This window comes from Indicator indicator, chromosome 1, assembly GCF_027791375.1.
Source record: "Indicator indicator isolate 239-I01 chromosome 1, UM_Iind_1.1, whole genome shotgun sequence".
NCBI classification, from domain to species: domain Eukaryota; kingdom Metazoa; phylum Chordata; class Aves; order Piciformes; family Indicatoridae; genus Indicator; species Indicator indicator.
Window position 1 is genome coordinate 715,348 of NC_072010.1, and position 21,893 is coordinate 737,240.

The 21,893-nt window shown below is 50.4% G+C and overlaps 1 protein-coding gene across 1 annotated transcript in view; it reads left to right on the forward strand.

The window, feature by feature from the left end:
• Positions 1–21,893, forward strand: part of FCHSD2 (FCH and double SH3 domains 2) — a 244,621-nt gene that overhangs the window by 195,334 nt on the left and 27,394 nt on the right. Inside the window, exons 11-12 of the mRNA XM_054385172.1 lie at positions 11,053–11,169; positions 13,384–13,488. Of these exons, the coding sequence (XP_054241147.1) occupies positions 11,053–11,169; positions 13,384–13,488 (222 nt within the window). The remainder of the gene's footprint in view (positions 1–11,052; positions 11,170–13,383; positions 13,489–21,893) is intronic.

A 21,893-nucleotide genomic window follows, 5' to 3' on the forward strand; every position in this document is an offset into this window, starting at 1 on the left:
AGCACAGCCCTGCTCCAAATTAAATTCATGTTGGGCTTTTTATTTTTTTTTTTTTCCCCAGAGGGCCATCCCTATGGAAAACAGAGCTGGAATTCACGCTGATTAAACTCTTGGACACTAAAACTTTAACCTGATTTTTTTTCTTGTGGTTTTCTTTTTTTTTTTTTTTGTTTTTGTTTTTGTTTTGGTGGCACTTGTGTGGTCTGACAGTGCAGAAAGTGCTTACCTTCAGGAGTGTTTGAGAAGGTGGTGAGTGAGTTCTTCAGGCCTAAAGCTCTCTGGGTGACTTCTTTTGACTTTCCAACCCTGCACTTCTTCACCACACTTTGTTATTTTGAGCTTCTGTGCTTTTGCTTAACTTATTTCACTCCCCCCCATCCCCAAATTAATAAATTATACAGACATTTTTAATGATCCATGCAATTATTCTTCAGCTAGCAAGACCCTAGCTGGCCAAATCCAGGTCTCACATGGACCACTTGGAATCCAAGAGGCTGAGAACTTTTGTTCAGCCTTTTGGCTCTGTCAGAACTGGTTTGATTTCTCCTCAACCCCTAATTAAAGGACAACCATCAAGCATTCTTTTGCCACATAACCTCTTGCCCAGGTTATCAGCAGGGTTTTAGGGTTTGGGGGTGGTGCATGAGAGTGTTGACACCAAAGACAAGCAAGCAGAGTGACTGAATGCCTTTAATCAAATGTTTCATGTTAACCTTTTCCAAGAACAAATGATGGCCTCTCTGCAAACCAAATAGCTGATCCCCTGTGACTGCAGTCAAGGTTTGGAGGGGTTTTTTTTGGGTTGAGGAATGACCTCAATGTTGGAGAGCAATGCAGAGGAGAGGGACCTGAGGGTCCTGGTGCATAGAAGGATGCCCATGAGCCAGCAATGTGCCCTTGTGCCCAAGAAGGCCAATGCCATCCTGGGGTGGATTAGAAAGGAAGTGGTTAGTAGCTTGAGAGAGGTTCTCCTGCCCCTCTGTTTTGCTCTGGTGAAGCCACATCTGTCCAGTTCTGGGCCCCTCAGCTCAAGAAGGACCTCAGGGAACTGCTTGAAAGAGTCCAGCTCAGAACCACAAAGCTGCTGCAGGCAGTGGAACATCTCCCTGTGAGGACAGGCTGAGGGAGCTGAGGGCTCTGCAGCTGGGAGCAGAGGAGCCTGAGGGGTGACCTCATTGCTGTTGATAAAGATGTGCAGGGATGGAGCCAGGCTCTGCTCAGGGATGTCCAGTGATAGGACAAGGGGCAGTGGGGGCAAGCTGGAGCAGAGGAGGTTCCACTTGAACATAAGGAAAAACTTTTTCACTGTGAGGGTGACAGAGCCCTGGAGCAGGCTGCCCAGAGAGGTTGTGGAGTCTCCTACCCTGGAGACATTCCAAACCCATCCAGATGCATTCCTGTGTGACCTGCCCTGGGTGATCCTGCCCTGGCAGGGGGTTGGACTGCATGATCTCTGGAGGTCACTTCCAACCTCTCCCATTCTGTTATTCTGTGATTCTGGGATTTAAGTGTTAGTGGATTGAAACTTGGAGTATCGTAGGCAAGAAGAATGTTAGAAATGGGATGGATGTGGAAGTCACCTCCTCAAAATGCTTGTGTGACTTCTGGTTTCCATGGATTTGGATGCATGAAGGGAACTGCTCCAGCAGCTCCCTGGCTGTGCTGTGCTGAGGACTCCAGAGCTGCCCCAGCACTGCAGGTGGGGTCTGAGCAGAGCACAGCAGAGGGGCAGAATCCCCTCCCTGCCCCTGCTGCCCACACTGCTGGGGATCAGCCCAGGACAGGGCTGGCTCTGGGCTGGCAGTGCTTGGTGCTGCTCATCTCCAGCTTTTCACCTCCCAGCACCCCCAAGCCCTTCATCCCCCAGCCTGGATTGATACCATGACCCATGTGCAGGTCCTTGCACTTGGCCTTGTTGAATCTCCTGAGGTTTATGTGGTCCTCCTACCTCTCAAGCTCGTGTAGGGCCCTCTGGATGAATCCCTCTCCCTGGCATTATCAACTCCACCACTCAGTCTGATGTCATCTGCCCAGAGAAGTTGTAGAGCCTCCTTCTGTGGAGAGCTTCCACCCACCCCTGGCCATTGTGCTCCTGGGCAAGCTGCTGTGGGGGCCCTGCTGGAGCAGGGTGGGCTGGGACTGGGGGAGCTCCAGAGGTCCCTTCCAACCCTCACCGTGCTGGCTCTGAGGAGACCTTCTTGTGGCCTTCCAGGATCTGAAAGGGGCTACAGGAAAGCTGGGGAGGGACTTTTGAGGGTGTCAGCAAGTGATAGGACTGGGGCTGGGAGCAAAACTAGAAATGGGGAGATTCAGATTGGATGTTAGGAAGAAATTCTTCCTCATGAGGGTGGTGAGAGCCTGGCACAGGCTGCCCAGGGAGGTGGTGGAAGCCTCATCCCTGGAGGTTTTTGCAGCCAGGATGGAGGTGGCTGTGAGCAACCTGCTGTGGTGTGAGGTGTCCCTGCCCATGGCAGGGGGGTTGGAACTGGCTGAGCCTTGAGCTCCCTTCCAACCCTGACAATTCCATGATTCTATCTCCAGAGGTCCCTTCCCAGCCCCACCATGCTGGAGTTCTGTGAAATACCTTTAGCCTCACCAAAATCAAACCACTCAGGACGTGCTGAGCTTGCATGGAGGCCACAGCTAGTGACAGTTTAATCACCCAACATCCTCCCATGGGTCAAGTGATATTTAATAACAACTCTGCAGAAATCTCTGCTGCTGCAAACTGTGCTGTCCCCATTGCTGCCCAGATAACACCAAGCCATAAGGACAGGGTGAAACAGAAAGGAAATTAGCCAGCTTTTCTCCCTTTCCTGTTTGGGAAGGATTCTTTTTCCTTGAACCACATTTTATCATGTGAGAAAAAGTCCAAAGAGTGGCAACAAAAAGCTGACCCTGAGCTTTGGAGGTCTTTTTTTTTCCTGTTTTTAGTTGAGGTGTCCCCTGCACATCCCTGAGGCTGTTTGCTTTGAGCTTGCAACTCAAAATGTGTCATCAAATCTGGTTTGTCTGATTCTAAGGCTGGGAGAGTTGGGGTTGTTCAGTCTGCAGGAGAGAAAGCTCCAGGGAGACCTTAAAGCAGCTTTCCAGTACCTGAAGGGGGTTGCAGGAGAGCTGGGGAGGGACTTTTGACAAGGGCTGGGAGTGACAGGATGAGGGGAAGCAGATTGAAGTTGAAAGAGAGGAGATTGAGACTGGAAATTAGGAAGAAATTCTTTGCAGTGAGGGTGGGGAGACACTGGAAGAGGTTGCCCAGGGAGATTGTGGATGCCTCTTCCCTGGAGGTGTTCAAGGCCAGCCTGGATGAGGCCTTGAGCAAGCTGGGCTGGTGGGAGATGTCCCTGCCCATCGAAGGGGTTGGAACTGGGTGATCTTTCAGGTCCCCTCCAAGCCAAACTATTCTTTGATTCTATAAATAAGAGGCCAGACTTTTACAAGAAGGAGACTTGGTCCCTTCCAACCTAAACCATTCTATGAATCTCCTGTTTCTGGGCAGCTCATATTCTGCCTGGAGAAGGGAAAGTTCCAGGGAGACCTCAGAGCAGCCTGCCAGGACCTGAAGGGGGCTCCAAGAAGGCTGCAGAGAGACTGTTTGCAAAGGCCTGCAGGGACAGGAGGAGAGGCAATGGCTTCAAAGGAGAGCAGAGCAGATTTAGATTGGATGTGAGGAAGAAGTTCTGCCCCAGGAGGGTGGTGGAACACTGGCACAGGTTGTCCAGGGAAGGAGCTGAGATTTCACCCCTGGAGATATTCAAGGTCAGGATCAACAGGGTTCTGAGCAACCTTATTTGGGGCTAAAAGGTCCTTTTTTGGGGGGCTAAAAGGTCCTTATTTGGGGTTAAAAGGTCCTTATTTTGGGTTAAAAGTTCCTTATTTGGGGCTAGAAGGTCCTTATTTTGGGCTAAAAGGTCCTTTTTTGGGGTTAAAAGGTCCTTATTTTGGCTAAAGGCCTTATTGGGCTAAAGGTCCTTATTTGGGCTAAAAGGTCCTTTTTTGGGGTTAAAAGGTCCTTATTTTGGGTTAAAAGTTCCTTATTTGGGGCTAGAAGGTCCTTATTTTGGGCTAAAAGGTCCTTTTTTGGGGTTAAAAGGTCCTTATTTTGGGTTAAAAGTTCCTTATTTGGGGCTAGAAGGTCCTTATTTGGGGTTAAAAGGTCCTTTTTTGGGGTTAAAAGGTCCTTATTTTCAGCTAAAAGGTCATTATTTTTGGCTAAAAGGTCTTTATTTTGAGCTAAAAGGACTCCATCCCTGCAAATACTCAAGGTGAGGCTGGACAGGGCTGTGGGCAACCTGATCTAGTTGGGAATGTCCCTGCTGAGTGCAGAGGGGGTTGGACTGGATGAGCTTTGGAGGTCCCTTCCAGCCCAGCCCATTCTGTGACTGTGTAAGTTACCTACAGCAGAGGATTTGACTGTGTCAGACTTTACTTCCAGCAGCTTTTTCTGCCTGCAGCCAGAAGCAGAGGTATTTACCCTTATTTGAGCATTTACTATTAGACTGATTGGAAAGGCATTTGAAGCTTCTTTAGTATTAAATATGCTTAAATATTTCCACATGGGTTTGTTTTCTCAGTCATGTCACAGGCTGGGTTTGCAATTCATTGGGTGTAACCCCAACAACTCTACAACCCCTGCCATACCCCCATCCTGACATGCCTGGCCTCAGCTGCTGCAGCAATCTGTGTGCATGGGAGCTTCAGAGGAGCTTTTGAAGCTGATGGTCCCAAAATAATGATTGAACCAGAAATAAAAATAAACAATCTCCTCCCCCACCCCCTACCCCCCACCTCTCTCCAACCCAGCTGGAGACATCATCTCCTGCATATGGCTCTACAGCTGTTCCTTCCATGGGTGCTTGTAGTGAGGAGAGCTCCACTGAGAGCTTCAGGATTTGTTGGCACTTCAATATTTTGCTGCAGAAAAACTCTGCTCTGGTAAAAAAAAAAATATCCCATTTTGGGGGGATTATTTTTCAGCCCAGAAAAATAGTCCCAGGATCTCTTGGCTCTTCCTCACATAGCCCAGAACCATCTTTCTGGTGCAGAATTCAAATGGAATTGGGTTCTTTGTCCCCTGACTGATGGGATGGTCCTGATTCTCCTGCAGCCCCCAGCAGTCACCACTCTCAGGTGTTGGTTTGTTAGATGAAAATAAACAGAGTGTGGAAAGCAACCAAGAAGGCAAATGGTCTCCTGGGGTACATGAAAAAGAGTCATCAGGTCAAGGGAGCTTCTCCCCCCCACTAGTCTGCCCTGGTGAGACCACACCTGGAGTATTGTGTCCAGTTCTGGGCTCCCCAGTTGCAGAGAGACAGGGAACTACTGGAGAGGGTCCAGGGGAGGCTGGGGAGATGCTGAGGGGTCTGGAGTAGCTCTGGGAGCAGCAAAGGCTGAGAGCCCTGGGGCTGAGAGCCTGCAGAAGAGCAGCCCCAGAGGGGAGCTGATCAGTGTTAGGCAAGATCTGAAGGGTGGGGGTCATGTGGATGGTGCTGGGCTCTTTTCAGTGATGCTCAGTGGCAGGGCAAGGGGCAATGGGCACAAAGTGGAACCAGGAGGTTCCTCCTGAAGATGAGGAGAAACTTCTTTGGTGTGAGGGTGCTGGAGGCCTGGAGCAGGCTGCACAGAGACGTTGTTGAGTTCTCTGGAGAACTTGCAACCCCACCTGGCCATTGTGCTCCTGGGCAAGCTGCTGTGGGTGCCCTGCTGGAGCAGGGGGGTTGGACAGGATGATCTCCAGAGGTCCCTTCCCACCCCTACCATGCTGGGATCCTGTAATTGTAGGTTGGTTTGGTTTTAGCTGTATTATGACATCTGTAACAGAGGGTTTTGGTAACCTATTAATAGTGGATGCAGGTCCCTTGGTCTTCTTCTGAGTGGCAAAAATCCCCTTGCATGCAAATGAGCTTTCTTTCTAAAGCTGGGGGGTGGGGGTGGGGTCCTGTCTGTAATCCACCAGAGATGCAGCTCCAGTCCTAAGCTCACTTTGGGCTAACCTCAAATAAACTCAGTTCTACACCAACAGACCAAACCTCCCAGCAAGCCTGGCTCACCATTCCCCCCCCCCGACTGCTGTCTTTAGCACTGAGTGGTGTGAAACTTGTCAGGCACAGCCCTTCCTTCTCCTGCTGATCCCCAACCTTGGCACCATAACAGCTTCTTCTCACCTCTTTAACAAGCAGTGACTCTGCTTTGAGCTGTGTTCTGCACTGGTGATTTGCATGCAACAGATGTTCACTACTTTTTTTTTTTTTTCCCCTTGGAATGGACTATTTCTAGGCTTCAGCTACCCAAAGAAGGACCTTTTAGCCCAAAATAAGGCCCTTTTAATCCAAAATAAGCACCTTTTAACCCCAGATAAGGTCCTTGTACCCAAAATAGGAATCACAGAATGGTCTGGGTTGGAAGGGACCTCCAAAGCTCATCCAGTCCAACCCCCTCTGCACTCAGCAGGGACATCCCCAATTAGATCAGGTTGCCCACAGCCCTGTTAAGCCTCATCTTGAATATTTGCAAGGGTGGATTCCTTTTAGCCTAAAATGAGGACCTTTTAGCCCAAAATAAAGACCTTTCAGCTGAAAATATTTACCTTTTAGCCCCAAATAAGGACCTTTTGGCTCCAAATAAGGACCTTTTAGCTCAAAATAAAGACCTTTCATCTGAAAATATTTACCTTTTAGCCCCAAATAAGGACCTTTTAGCCCAAAATAAAGACCTTTTACCTCAAAATAGTGACCTTTTGGCCCCAAGTGAGGACCTTTTAGCCTCAAAGAGCTGACTTCTCTTTTTGCTGTTAAGATTTTTCCATCTGCTCTCTGCATCCAGCCATACCCACGGAGAGGCAAGGGAATGCCAGAAGCTGTTTGCTTGTCCCTGTCTTAAGGCAGCTTCTGCACCTGCATCAGCATTTCAGACAGAAATGGAGAAGCTCCACGTGCCTGCAGCCTTTGTTAACTTAAGGAGCAAGCATTGCCAGCCTCTGAGCTCTTTGGCTTTTTGGAGACATCTATTGCCTTCTCCTGAAAGTGGCTGATTGAATTTTTAGCCTTGAACACTGCTTGCACTGAAACCCAAGCCCTGAGAGAGCAGCAGAACACCCAGCTATGTTTAGCTCAAGTCTTTTTTGACTCTTCCTTCATTCCTTGGCCGTGGTAAAGTGGTTTTTGGTTTCCTTCTGTTTTTGTGTGTGAAAGAGGTTAAATTGAGTCATTGCACATCTTGCCACCACCAAGTTCCAGGCCTGAAAACAGTTTTGCAAGTGCTGAATGGAGTAAATCAGACCAGAGGTTGATTTTTGGTTCCCCCATCTTCTTCCCTACAATTCCCCCACCTTCTTCCCTACAATTCCCCCATCTTCTTCCCTACAATTCCCCCACCTTCTTCCCTACAATTCCCCCACCTTCTTCCCTACAATTCCCTCACCTTCTTCCCTACAATTCCCTCACCTTCTTCTTCAGTTCCTCCACCTTCTTCCCTACAATTCCTCCACCTTCTTCCCTACAATTCCCCCACCTTCTTCCCTACAATTCCCTCACCTTCTTCTTTACAATTCCTTCACCTTCTTCTTCAGTTCCCCCACCTTCTTCCCTACAATTCCCCCACCTTCTTCTTCAGTTCCTCCACCTTCTTCCCTACAATTCCTTCACCTTCTTCTTCAGTTCCTCCACCTTCTTCCCTACAATTCCCCCACCTTCTTCTTCAGTTCCTCTACCTTCTTCCCTACAATTCCCTCACCTTCTTCTTCAGTTCCCCCACCTTCTTCCCTACAAATTTGATTCCTCTGTTTTTAACAGCTAAATCTCTATTTGAGCTCCTTTCCTACAGCTGTTGAAGTTGGTCTTTGATTGCTTGACTTGAGGTACCCCTCCAGCCTATCTTTACTTTTGAAGATCAGATTTCTCAGGTCATCCTTGAAGTCCTCCTGAAGCATGAACTCTTCCATGCCAAGTCAGAATCATTGAATCATAGAATGGTCTGGGTTGGAAAGGACCTTCAAAGGTCATCCAGACCAACTCCCTCTGCACTCAGCAGGGACATCCTCACCTAGATCAGGTTGCCCAGAGCTCTGTCCAGCCTCACCTTGAATATCTCCAAGGATGGGACCCCAACCACCTCCTCACCTAGATCAGGTTGCCCAGAGCTCTGTCCAGCCTCATTTTGATTATCTCCAGGGATGAGGCCCACAACCACCTCCCTGGGCAACCTGTTGCAGTGTTCCACCACCCTCATAGTGCAGAACTTGTTCCTCACATCCAATCTAAATCTGCTCTGCTCTAGTTGGAAGCTATTACCTCATGTCCTGTCGCTGCAGGCCTTTGCAAACAGTTTCTCTCCATCCTTCCAGCGCCCTTCAGGTACTGGTAGGTTGCTATCAGGTCTCCCTGGAGCCTCCTCTTCTCCTGTCCTCATAGCAGAGCTGTTCCAATCCCCTTGCTTGCCACTGCTCCTCTCTGCAAGCTCCTTCACAGCCTTCTTCAGTGCCAGGCCCTTAGTCCACCACAGGTTGGGCAAAGTCCCTCCAAGCCCTATCAGCTCCGTTATTCAGGAAGCATTTCAGGTGCTGCTGGGTTTGAAACATTTCTCCCTTCACAATCTCCTCAGCCAGGTATTCAGACTGTGCATTTCCACCACCCTCTCTGGTCTTGCCCAGCTTCAGAGTCCCTGTTTTCAGCTTCCGCCCCTGAAGACTACATTTTGCTTCTCGAGTTCATCTCCTCCTTTGGCCTTTGTTTTTGGTAGCCACAGCTCTAGTTTCTCCCCAGCTCCTTTTTTATTCCTCCTTTTTTATTTTCCTGATAATTATTTTTAGGCCTTTAAGCAAGGGTGAGGTCTTCTTGGGGACAATGCTGCTTTATGAATAACTAATCCAACCACACTGATCCAACAAGAATCCATCCCCCTTTTTTTTTAGTAGCCCACAAGGTTTGCATTCATTTTCCTGGTCAAGTGCTCTTGATAAAGAGATTAAAACCGGAAAACACACTTGGGAGAAGGTTATCAAGTGACTAAAAAGGAGTCTGAATTCTTTCTTAATGAAAATGAGTTCCTGAGTTAGGAGCAAGACCAATGGGAAGGTTGAAGGTTCATTGGGAGATGTTGTGTAGGGGAGAGGCAATGTCAAACCATTCCACTTGGATTTGCATCTGGAAGCTGTGGAAGAAGCTGGACATAAATGCTTACTCCAGCAAGCTGGGATAAAACTGAGCTCAAATCACAGAAGGACAGAACCACAGCATGGAAGAGACCTCTGGAGGTCATCCAGTCAGGGGCACCCACAGCAGCTGGCCCAGGATCACAATGGCCAGGTGGGGTTGGAAGCTCTCCAGAGAAGGAGACTCCACAACCTCTTTGGGCAGCCTGCTGCAGGCATCCTGAAAGTCAAGAAGCTTTTTCTTCTGTCTGTACTCTTGTAGAACAGAGAAGGGTTGGAGACTTCCCACTGGAGCTCTTGTGTCTGAGTCAAGGGATTCTCATCTATACAATGAATGCTTATGGCACAACAGAGTCACAGAGTGGTTTGGGTTGGAAAGGACCTTAAAGATCACCCAGTTCCAACCCCCCTGCCATAGGCAGGGGCAACTCCTACCAGACCACACTGCTCAAAGTTCTCTCTGACTTGGCCTTGAACATTTCCAAGGTTGGAGCCTCCACAACTGCTCTGTGCAGCCTGCTCCAGGGCTCCAGCACCCTCACAGCAAGGAAGCTTCTGCTCATGTTTAGCTGGAACTTGCTGTGTTCATAGTTTGTGACCATTCTTGAAGCTTTCTGGGGTTTGGTGCCACCAGAAAATTCCTAAGAAAGGGACTTGTTGAATCTTTCTTGGGTTTGGTACCACCACGGAGTTCATGAGGAAGGGACTTCATGTCCAATGTGAACTGGACAGGCTGAGAGCTGGCTGCAGGCAAACCTCATGGAGTACAATAAGGACAAGTGCAGAGTTCTGTATCTGGGGAGAAAAAACAACAGACACCAGGACAGGTTAGAGGCTGCCCTGCTGGAGAGCAGCTCCACAGAGAAAGACCTTGGAGTGCTGGTGGGCAGCAAGTTCTGCATGGGACAGCAATGTGCCCTTGTGGCCAAGAGAGCCAATGGCATCCTGGGGGCCAGCAAGAAAAGTGTGGGCAGCAGGGCTGGGGAGGTTCTGCTCCCCCTCTGCTCTGCTCTGCCCTGCTGAGAGCACAGCTGCAATCCTGTGTCCAGTTTGGGGCTCCCCAGTTCCAGAGAGACAGAGAGCTGCTGGAGAGAGTCCAAGGGAGAGGCAGGAGGATGCTTAGGGGACTTGAGCATCTCCCCTGGGAAGAGAGGCTGAGAGGCCTGGGGCTGTTTAGTGTGGAGAAGAGAAGGCTGAGAGGGGATCTGATCAATGTCTCTCAATGTGTGAGGGGTGGGTGTCAAGGGGAGGGGGCCAGGCTCTTGTGGGTGCTGCACAGTGATAAGCCAAGGAGCAATGGAGACAAACTTGAACAGAGAAGGTTTCAGCTGAACAGGAGGAGAAACTTCTTTGGTGTGAGGGTGACAGAGCCCTGGAGCAGGCTGCCCAGGGGGGTTGTGGAGTCTCCTTCTCTGGAGCCTTTCCAACCCCAGCTGGATGCATTCCTGTGCAGACTCCCCTGGGTGATGCTGCTCTGGCAGGGGGCTTGGACCTGATGATCTCTGGAGGTCCCTTCCAACCTCTGATATACTGTGAGACTGTGAGACTGTGACTTGGTGAATCTTTCTTGGGTTTGGTGCCACCACAGAGTTCATGAGGAAGGAACTTGTTGAATCTCTCTTGGGTTTGGTTTCACCACAGAGTTCCTATGGAAGGGACTTGGTGAATCTTTCTTGGGTTTGGTACCACCACAGAGTTCATGAGGAAGGAACTTGTTGAATCTCACTTGGGTTTGGTACCACCACAGAGTTCCTACAGAAGGGACTCATCGTTGAATCTTTCTTCTTTTGGATGAAACAAGACCCTAGGCTGCTAAATCCAATGGGAAGTTCTGCTGTAGCTGAAGCTGTCCAGAGGCAGCCCCAGGTGCATGTCCTGCCTCATGCTCCTGTTGTCTGTTGCAGAGCCGGCAGCTGGAGTCGGAGACCGGCACGACGGAGGAGCACAGCCTCAACAAGGAGGCTCGGAAGTGGGCGACCCGCGTGGCCCGGGAGCACAAAACCATCGTCCACACTCAGAGGGTAGGTGAGCAAAACCTTGGGCTGCAGAGCTCTGCCTCTTCCACCTCCCCACAGCATGGAAGAGGAGCTGCTGCCAGCACAAAGGAATTATTTTTGTCCTGGGGTCTCTCCGGGCAACCTGCCAGTGGCGTCTTGGCTGACCAGCTTGGCAGCTCCTCCAGCTTTCTGGGGTCATAGAATGGCTTGGCTTGAAGGGAACTGAAAGATTATCTAGTTCCTAACCCCCTGCCACAGGCAGGGACACCTCCCACTAGGTTGCTCAAAGCCTCATCCAGCCTGGTCTTAAACACTTCCAGGGATGAGGCATCCACAACCTCCCTGGGTGACCTGTTCCAGTGTCTCCCCAGCCTCCCTCTAAAGAACTTCTTCCTCATCTCCAGTCTCAATCTGCCCTGCTCTAGTTTAAAACCATTGCCCTTTGTCCTGTCACCACAGGCACTTGTAAAAAGTCCTTCTCCAGCTCTCCTGTAGCCCTCTTCAGGTACTGGAAGGCTGCTCCAAGGTCTTCCCTTCTAAGGAGCCTTCTCTTCTCCAGGCTGAACAGCCCCAGCAACCTCAGCCTGCCCTGCCAGGGGAGGTGCTCCAACCCTCTGATCATCTTTGTGGCCCTCCTCTGGACCCCCTCCAATGGATCCATGTCCTCAATATGTTTTGGTATTCCCATTTAAATCTGAAGTTACAACTTCTAGTTTACTGCAGGTCACTCACAGACCTCCCTGTGCTCCTCACAGGACCCTTCTGTTCCAGCTGGAGTCTCAGGGATTCCTTGAGATCACCTGGATATTATCCATAGAAAGGAAAGTATTCGTCCAGTCAGCCCTGGAAGAGTTCACAACCAGGCTGGATGAGGCTTTCAGCAACCTGCTCTAGAGAGAGATGTCCTTGCCCCATGGCAGGAGGGTTGCAATTAGATGATCTTTAAAGTCCCTTCTAATCCAAACCATTCCCTGAGGCTATGAAAATCCCCAAGTAATACACCCTCAGAGGTCACAAAATTAAGGATCTACATGTATGGCTCAACAGAGAGGAACCCATGGCAAGGGTTGGGGCTGGGCCAGCCACTAGGTGAGGGAGGGAGGCTCTCTAGGAACTCCTCTGCATCCCAAAGGGAAGAGAAAGGAAATAAGGGAGGGTTGGGAAAGAAACTAAACCAGCTGGGATGGAAATAAGAACAATGACATGAAATAGATCCAAACTAATATGGAACCCAGTCCCTGATGGCAATGATCTCCCCATCACCACTGATGCTGTGGGCAGGCTCTGGAGAAGTCTCAGATTGGACTCTGCAGCAGATGGGAACCGGATTCAGGAGCTGGATTCTGGAACTGAATTCAGGAATGCAGGGATTGGGATCCAAGGCAGAACAGAGAGAGTCCTCCTTGGACACTGACCATTGAAGAAGAAGTCTTGACAGCTTAGAGAATCATGGAAATGATTTCCTTAGAAGACACCTTCAGGATCATCAAGTCTGACCATTAACCCAGCACTGCCAGCTCACCACTAAGCCATGGCCCTCAGCACCACATCCTCATAGGGGTTAAATCCCTCCACCACTGCCCTGGGCAGCCTGTTCCAGGCCTTGTCAACCCTTTCAGGGATGAAATAGTTCCTAATGTCCAACCTGAACCTCTCCTGGTACAACTTGAGGCCATTTCCTCTTGTCCTACCCCTTACTCCTGGGGAGAAGAGACCAACTCTCACCTCACTTCAGCCTCTTTTCAGGGAGTTTTAGAGAAGCAGAAGGTCTCCCCTCAGCCTCCAGGCTGAGCAACCTCAGTTCCCTCAGCTGCTCCTCACAAGACTCTTCCCCAGCCTCATTGCCCTTCTCTGAACCTGCTCCAGGACCTCATTGCTCTCTCCAACTCCCTGAGAGGAGGTTGCAGTGAGGTGGGAGTTGGTCTCTTCCCCCTAGTCTCAGGTGAGAGGAGAGGCAATGGCCTGAAATTGTGCCAGGGGAGGGTTAGGTTGGAGATTGGGAATAATTTCTTTGCTGCAGGAGTGGTCAGGGATTGGAACAGGCTGCCCAGGGAGGTGGTGGAGTCCCCATGCCTGGAGGTGCTCAAGAAACCTGTGGAGATGGCACTTGGGGACAGGGTTTAGTGGCCATGGTGGGGTTGTGGACTTATCTTAGAGGTCTGATCCTGTGCCTATTCATCATGGAAATGAATTTGTAGCATTTACTGCACCTGAGGAGTGTTTCCTGCTTCCTGACAGACACTTGAAGAGCTGGAATGCCATGGACCTGTGATGTCTGAGCAAACCAGAGCAGAACTGGAGCAGAAAATAGATGAAGCCAGAGAAAGCATTCGCAAGGCTGAGGTAAGAGGGAAACTCTTTTGGCACTTGGCAGCTTCTTGCCACTGAAGGGTTTGTTTTGTCACAGCTATTTCTGTGGAAGGTGGAAGCTTTTAGCATCCAAAAATCAGGGATTTGTTGGGATTTTTTGTTGTTTTTTTTTTTCCCTTTGATTTGCTGCTTCTCAAATCACCAAATCAACTTAATGAAAGGCTTGAGATGAGAAGGGCAATGATAAAAAGAAGCTCCTGATGAAGACTGATTAAACTTGCTGCAATTTCAGCTGTTGTCAAAGGTCAAGAGGCTTTAGGGGCTTTAAACAGAGGGGAGAAAAAAAAAAACCCATCCTCAAGTTTCCTGCTTCCCTTCTGCTTGAAGGAATTAATACCAGAAAATGGTGGGCCCAGCTCTGTCCTCACACTTTTGGGCTTCTAGACTCAACTGCCAGATGCTGAAGTGGTTTTCTTTCTGTGCTACTGGGGTTTGGTATCCACAGTAATTTGTCATTTGAAACGTGGTGGAGTCCCCATCCCTGGAAGTGTTCCAAAGAGCTCTAGACATGGCACTATGGGACATGGTTTAGTGGGCATGGTGGTGTTGGGTTGATGGTTGGCCTTGATGATCTTAGAGGTGTTTTCTACCTTGGTGATTCTATGAAAGAGTCACAGAATCACTTATGGTTGGGAAAGACCTTCAAGATCTTCAAGTCCAACCATTATCTAACTCTGCTAGAGCCACTACTGCACCATGGCATAAGAATCATAGAATGCTTTGGGTTGGAAGGCACCTTAAAGACCATCTGCTTCCAACCCCTCCTGCCAATGGCAGGGACACCTCCCACCAGCCCAGCTTGCTCAAGGCCTCATCCAACCTGGCCTTGAACACCTCCAGGGAGGGGACATCCACATTGGGCAACCTGTTCCAATGTCTCCCCACCCTACCTGTCAAGAATTTCTTCCTCATCTCCAGTCTCAATCTCCCCTCTTCTATCTTCAATCCATTGCCCCTCGTCCTGTCACTCCCAGCCCTTGTCAAAACTCCCTCCCCAGCTTTCTTGTAGCCCCTTCAGATACTGGAAGTCCTCTATGAGGCCTCTCCAGAGCCTTCTGTTCTCTGATCCTATCAGCCTGGTTTTGGGTTAATTGACTTCTTCCTCTCATCTGATTTTGTCTCTATCAAACTGAAGACTCTGATGACCCAGTGTGAGCCTCACCAAGCATCATAGTTGGGCCCCAGGGCTGCCATCATCTTCTCTCAATGATGGTGGAAGATTTCCCACTGGTACTCAGGTCTGTACTGGAAAGTCTTGGGACCTCCACAGCAATTAATCCTATTTCCACTTAATTAGAAGGGGCTGCATTTTGTCTCATCATTAGGCTATCTACAGCTCTCAGGAGAGTGTTTGTAGCAGATCAGATTTGATTAAGACTCATTATGGTGCTGTTTCCTTCCTTTGATGAGCTCAGAAGCACAGGTCCAGCTTTAATTGTCAGTGGAGGGCTGTCTTCTGCCTCCCCCCTCCCTCCTCCTCTTTGGCTGTGAATATTTATTCCTCTGCTGTGCTAAAATTTGTCTTTGGCTGAGCTCCTCTTCAGCAAGACTAGGGCAGACTGAGAGCTGGGCAGAGAGGAACCTCATGAGGTTCAACAAGGAGAAGTGCAGAGTCCTGAAGCTGGGAAGGAAGAATCAACTGCACCAGTAGAGGCTGGGAGGTAATCTGCTGGAGAGCAGCCCTGGGGAGAAGGACCTGGGAGTGCTGGTGGACAACAAGTTGTGCATGGGACAGCAATGTGCCCTGGTGGCCAAGAAGGCCAAGGGGGTCCTGGGGTGCATTCAGAGGAGTGTGACCAACAGATCCAGGAGGTTCTCCTCCCCCTCTACTCTGCCCTGCTGAGACCTCTCCTGGAATATTGCATCCAGTTCTGGGCTCCCCAGTTCAGGAGGGACAGGGATCTGCTGGAGAGAGTCCAAGGGAGGGCTGCAAGGATGCTGAGGGGACTGGAGGAATGCCTGGTGAGGAGAGGCTGAGAGCCCTGGGAGTGGTTAGTGTGGAGAGGAGAAGGCTGAGAGGGGATCTGATCAATGTCTATCAATATCTGAGGGCTGGGGGTCAGGAGGGAGGGGACAGACTCTGCTCACTTGCACCCTGGGATAGGACAAGGGGCAATGGATGGAAACTACAGCACCACCTCACCATGAGGAGGAACTTCTTCACTGGGAGGGTGACAGAGCACTGGAACAGGCTGCCCAGAGAGGTTGTGGAGTCTCCTTCTCTGGAAATTTTCAGGACCCATCTGGATGTGTTCCTGTGTGACCTGTGCTGGATTCTATGGTCCTGCTGTGGCAGGGGGGTTGGACTGATGACCTTTGGAGGTCCCTTCCAAGCCCTAACATCCCGGGATCTTCAGATCTGATCTATTAATGGTGGTGCCACAGCAGCTCAAGCAGACCTGGCTGTGTCTCAGCCTCCTGTTCTTTGAGCCTCTCAGCTGCAGGAGTGGTGTCATGCTCTGCTCCTCAGCACTGTGAGAAAAACTCATTCCTTCTGCTCAGGGAAGTGGAATGAGGTTACCAACCTTCCATCCCCCACCCCCCACCAAAAATAAGTTGAATTTCTCAAATGTCACTTGCTGCCATTTGTGGATTTGCTCAGGAAGGGACATGCTTGGCAGAGCTCTGCTAAGCAAGCAGATGCCTGCTTGATAGGAGCTCTGCAGGAGCTTTAGGTCTTTCCAAGCACAAATCCAGGCTGGGCAGGGACTGGCTGGAGACTTCTCTAGACTGAACAGCCCCAACTCTCTCAGTCTCTCCTCATAGCAGAGCAGCTCCAGCCCTCTGCTCATCCTGGTGGCCCTTCTCTGGACACCTTCCAGCATGTCCATATCCTTCTTGGAACAGAGGCTCCAGCACTGGATGCAGTACTCCAGGTGGGGTCTCAGCAGAGCTGAGCAGAGGGGGAGAATCACCTCCCTTGCCCTGCTGGCCACACTTCTCCTGCTGCAGCCCAGGCTCTGCTTGGCTCTCTGGGCTGCAAGTGCACATTGACAGCTCCTGCTGAGCTTCTCATCCCCCAGCACCCCCAAGTCCCTCTCCTCAGGGCTGCTCTCCAGCCACTCCCTCCCCAGCTTTCTTGGAGCCCCCTTCAGATACTGGAAGGCCACAAGAAGGTCTCCTCAGAGCCTTCTCCTCTCCAGACTGCACAACCCCAACTCTCTCAGTCTGTTTCCATAGCAGAGCAGCTCCAGCCCTCTGCTCATCCTCGTGGCCCTTCTCTGGACACCTTCCAGCATCTCCAGATCTTTCTTGCACTAGGGGCTCCAGAACTGGATGCAATAATCCCACCCATCCTCCCCCTTCAAAAAAAAAAAACAAAGAAAACACTCAGGGGTACCTTGGAAACTGTTATTTATTAATTAGGGCCCTGGTTGGTGCAGTGTTGGCTTGGAGGTTGTTTTGTGCCTGGCTGGGTCTGTACTGGCACCAGTGCTGTTCAGTCTCTTCATCAGTGACCTGGATGAGGGCACAGAGGGCACTGCCAGCTGGGAGGAGTGGCTGCTACCCTCTCAGGCTGTGCTGCCATCCAGCAAGACCTGGACAGGCTGGAGAGTTGGACAGGGAGAAACTGAATGAAACCCAGCAGGGGCCAGGGTAGAGTCTGGCATCTGGGGAAGAGCAACCCCTTGGACCAGTATGGGTTGGGGACTGACCTCGGGACTCCCTGAGGAGAGGGACCCGGGGATCCTGATGGGCAGAAGGGTGCCCCTGAGCCAGCAATGTGCCCTTGTGGCATAGGAGGCCAATGGCATCCTGGAGTGGATTAGAAGGGGAGTGGTTGGTAAATCAGAGAGGTTCTCCTCCCCCACCACCTCCCTGAGGATGGACAAAGGGCTGCTTGGTTTCCTCCAAGCCCTTCTCTTGTTGGGTACAGAGAAGGTGTTCTTGCTGGCTTGGATTTCCATGCCTTCCAAATGCAGTTCCTTATTTTCTGCAAGCTGTAGGTCTTTCCTTAATTAAGCCTGGAACAGTAAATAAACAAAACTCTGTCTTCTTCCATGTAGAGCACCCAGAGGTATGTGAAGAAACAGATAACAGGGTTTAGAGGCTGAAAAACTTGGGAGCTGCTTTCCTTTCATCTTCTTAGAACCTACCATCAGCTGAAGCAAAAGAGCAGCTCAGAGAAGCAGGAACCACCCAGGAGACTCTTTGTAAACTTGGTGGGTGGCTGATGGCTTTCACATCAGTGGTGAGATAGCACAGAATCAGAGTGGAAGGGACCTCAGAGCTCATCTCCTCCAACCTCCACACCATGCCCAGGGACACCTCTCAGCCAGACTCAGCTGCTCAAGGCCTCATCCAGCCTGGCCCTGAGCACCCCCAGGCAGGAGGCAGCCACAGCCTCCCTGGGCAGCCTGTGCCAGATTCTCACCTCCCACACTGGAATTAGGAATTTCTTCCTAATCTCCAGTCTCAATCTCCCCTCTTCCAGCTTCAATCCATTCCCTCTCATCCTGTCACTCCAAGTCCTTGTCACAAGTCCCTCCCCAGCTCTCCTGCAGCCCTCTTCAGGTACTGCTCTGAGGTCTCCCTGGAGCCTTCTTTTCTCCAGACTGAACATGTCCAACCTAAACCTCCTCTGCTGTAACCTGAGGCTGCTTCCTCTTGTCCTGTCTCTTCTTCAACTGGAATGACAAAGAATCATGGAATGGTTTGGGTTGGAAGGGACCTTTCAAGGTCATCTGCTCCAACCTCTTACAGTCAGCAGGAACAGGTTGCTCAGAGCCATATCCAACCTGACCTGGAATGTCTCTAAGGATGGGACATCTGCCACCTCTCTGAACAAACCTGAGGTTTGCACACTCACATTTTAAACCCATTTCATGCTCTACTTCTAGAATTTGGGTAATTTCCATGGCATCCTGGGCCAATGTTTCACTACTCTCAGCAAATTTCTCCCTTCTAAGTCTAAATCTCCCTCTTTTCTTTCTTTTTTTTTTTTCTTAATCCCATCACCCCTTGTCCTGCAGAACAAAACCTGCTAAAAACATTGTCCCCATTCACAGAATCACAGAATCAATGTTAAGGGCTGGAAGGGACTTCCAAAGCTCATCCAGTCCAACCCCCCTGCCAGAGCAGGAGCACCTAGAGCAGGTCACACAGGAACACCTCCAGGTGGGTCTTGAATATCTCCAGAGAGGGAGACTCCACAACCCTCCTGGGCAGCCTCTTCCTGTGCTCTGTCACCCTCACAGGGAAATAATTCTCCCTCCTGTTTCCATGGAACTTCCTCTGCCTCACCTTCCACCATTGCTCCTTGTGCTGGCATTGGGCATCACTGGGCAGAGCCTGGCTCCAGCCTCTGGGCACTCCCCCTGCACATCTTTAGCACCAGCAATGAGCTCACCTCTCAGGCTCCTCCTCTCCCAGCTCCAGAGCCCTCAGCTCCCTCAGGCTCTCCCCAGGAGGAAGATCTTCCACTGCCTTCAGCATCTTTGTGGCTCTGTGCTGGACTCTCTCAAGCAGTTCCCTGAGGTCCTTCCTGAACTGAGGGGCCCAGAACTGGACACAATATTCCAGATGTGGCCTCAGCAGGGCAGGGTAGAGAGGGAGGAGACCTACCAAGCACTGGACCTACCAACCACTCCCTTTCTAATCCACCACATTGGCCTTCTTGGCCACCAGAGCACATTGCTGGCTCATGGTCAACCTTCCACCCACCAGGACCCCCAGGGCCTTGTCCCCTTCACTGCTCTCCAGCAGCTCAGTCCCCAAACCTGTGCTGACACCTGGGGTTGTTCTTTCCTATGTAGCTGTCCCTGGGTGAGAAGCAGAAGAAAGGGCTCCTCCTGCCTGCTTCTTGCTGGGGTTTTGTTGCATGTAGGTAGGAAGCTGTTAACAACCTTGCTGTAATTACTGAGATAAAAATGAAAGATGAATGCTTGTAAACAGCATCCTGCATCTTTCAAGTGCAGGCCTGACCTAATCTCATGAAGCACTTTTATGGCTTGCCTGCACTGGAATGAAACTCAAAACATTTGTGGTTTGGAAGCAGCATTTTGTTGAGCATTCAGCCCACTGAGTGTGTAAATAAGAGTGGGGGAAGGACCCTGGATTTCCTGAGCACCTTGAATTCAAAGCAAGTAGACTCAAGGGTCTTGGAGCAGCTTGATTATTTGAGCTGTCAAGTCTGTGCAAACAGCAGGGATGAGGGAGAGCAAGCACTCAGCACCTACCCAAGTTTAGAGCTTGCCTGGGGTAAGGTTTCCTCCTGTTGCATAACTCCTTGGGAACTGCATAAGGAGGTGGAGCAGCAAAAGAACCAAGCTGACCATGGGCTGGCAGCTCTGGTTGGAGGCACAGGGAAGGTTCTCATCACTTCATGTCAGAGACACAGACAGCTTTGGGTTGGAAGGGACCTCTCAAAGTCATCCAGTCCAACCCCCCTGCAGTCAGCAGGGACATCTGCAACTGGAGCAGGCTGCTCAAAGCCCCAAACCTGACCTGGGATGGTTCCAGGGGTGGGCATCTCCCACCTCTGGAACAGGCTCTCACCACCCTCAGTATCAAACAATTCTCTCCAGTCTAAATCTCCCTCTTTGAGTTTCAAACCATTCCCCCTGGTCCTGTCACCACAGGCCCTGCTCAAAACTCTGTCTCCAGCTTTCTTCTCAAGGATTTAAACACTGAAAGGCCACCAGAAGGTCTCCCTGGAGCCTTCTCTTCTCCAGGCTGAGCTACCCCAACTCTCTCAGCCTGGCCTCACAGCAGAGATTTGCCATTGGGATGTGCTGCCCAGGGAGGCTGTGGCACGTCCCTGGAAGTGTTTAAAATAAGCCTGGCTGAGGCACTCAGTGCCATGGTTTGGTTGATTAGATGCTGTTGGGTGAGAGGTTGGACTGGATGATCCCTGAGGTCTTTTCCAACCTGGTTAATTCTGTCATTCTGTGATTTTTTTTTTTTCTTGTGTCACCCTTCTCTGCTGACATCTTTGGTTTCAAAGAGTGGTATCTGTTTAACTTGGTAGAGCAAGAAACCCACTTCTCAGTTTGAGAAGTGCTCCTCAACCAAACTTCCCCATACAAGAGGTTAATGATTAATTGAAATTATCATTATTATTATTGTTATTATTTCCACCTCCTTAGAGCTTTAAAAATGCAGAAGCTAACAGAAGTAGAGGCAGAAGGAGAAAACTCAGTGAGAGGTGTTGCTTCTCTTAGACCAATAAAGGGATAAAATGAGTTTTGCATTCACCCTGGAGCTCAAAACTCTTCACACTTCTGATTCCAGACCTTCTCAGAGGTGCTGCTTGGGTAAATATTTAGAGATTTGGGGTTGGGGCTTGAGCCACGCTGACTTAGAAGGTTTTCAGAAGGTGCTTGATGCTGCAGTTGAGTTCACAGATGGATAGAATGGTTTGGCTTGGAAGGATCATCCAGTTCCAATCCCCCAGCCATGGGCAGGAACACCTCCCACCAAGGTCTCATCCAGCCTGGCCTTGAGCACCTCCAGGGAGGGGATATCCACAACCTCCCTGGGCAACCTCTTCCAGTGTCTCCCCCCCCTCACTGGAAAGAATTTCTTCCTAATCTCCAGTCTCAGTCTCCCCTCTTCCAGCTTCAATCCATTCCCCCTCATCCTGCTGCCAGGATCTGCCTTTCAAGTGTCAGTGCTGGTGTCTGGATCCATCTTTGGACTTCTTAAATCAGTGTTTTCCAGGGTCCCACCTGAAGCAGTGTGATGCATATTAATGGACTGGGCTCATTTCCTCCTTCCCTTGGCTTTCTGCACAGTGTTTGCAGAATGTGTTAATCATTCACCTGAAGACCTCTTGCATGGAGAGGTGGAAACTTCACTTGGCTTTTCCCATGGGAAACACTCCTCAAAGCTGTCTGATCCTTCAATCTCCCTTCCTAATGATGTGGGAGAGGCTCTGTGTGCAGCTTTACATGTGGAGATACATTTCACATATGAGATTGGACTCCACTAACTGATTTCACAGTCTCACAGTCTCAGAGTCTATCAGAGGTTGGAAGGGACCTGCAGAGATCATCAGGTCCAACCCCCCTGCCAGAGCAGCAGCACCCAGGGGAGTCTGCACAGGAATGCATCCAGCTGGGGTTGGAAAGTCTCCAGAGAAGGAGACTCCACAACCCCCCTGGGCAGCCTGCTCCAGGGCTCTGTCACCCTCACACCAAAGAAGTTTCTCCTCCTGTTGAGCTGAAACCTTCTCTGTTCAAGTTTGTCTCCATTGCTCCTTGGCTTATCACTGTGCAGCACCCACAAGAGCCTGGCCCCCTCCCCTTGACACCCACCCCTCACACATTGAGAGACATTGATCAGATCCCCTCTCAGCCTTCTCTTCTCCACACTAAACAGCCCCAGGCCTCTCAGCCTCTCTTCCCAGGGGAGATGCTCAAGTCCCCTAAGCATCC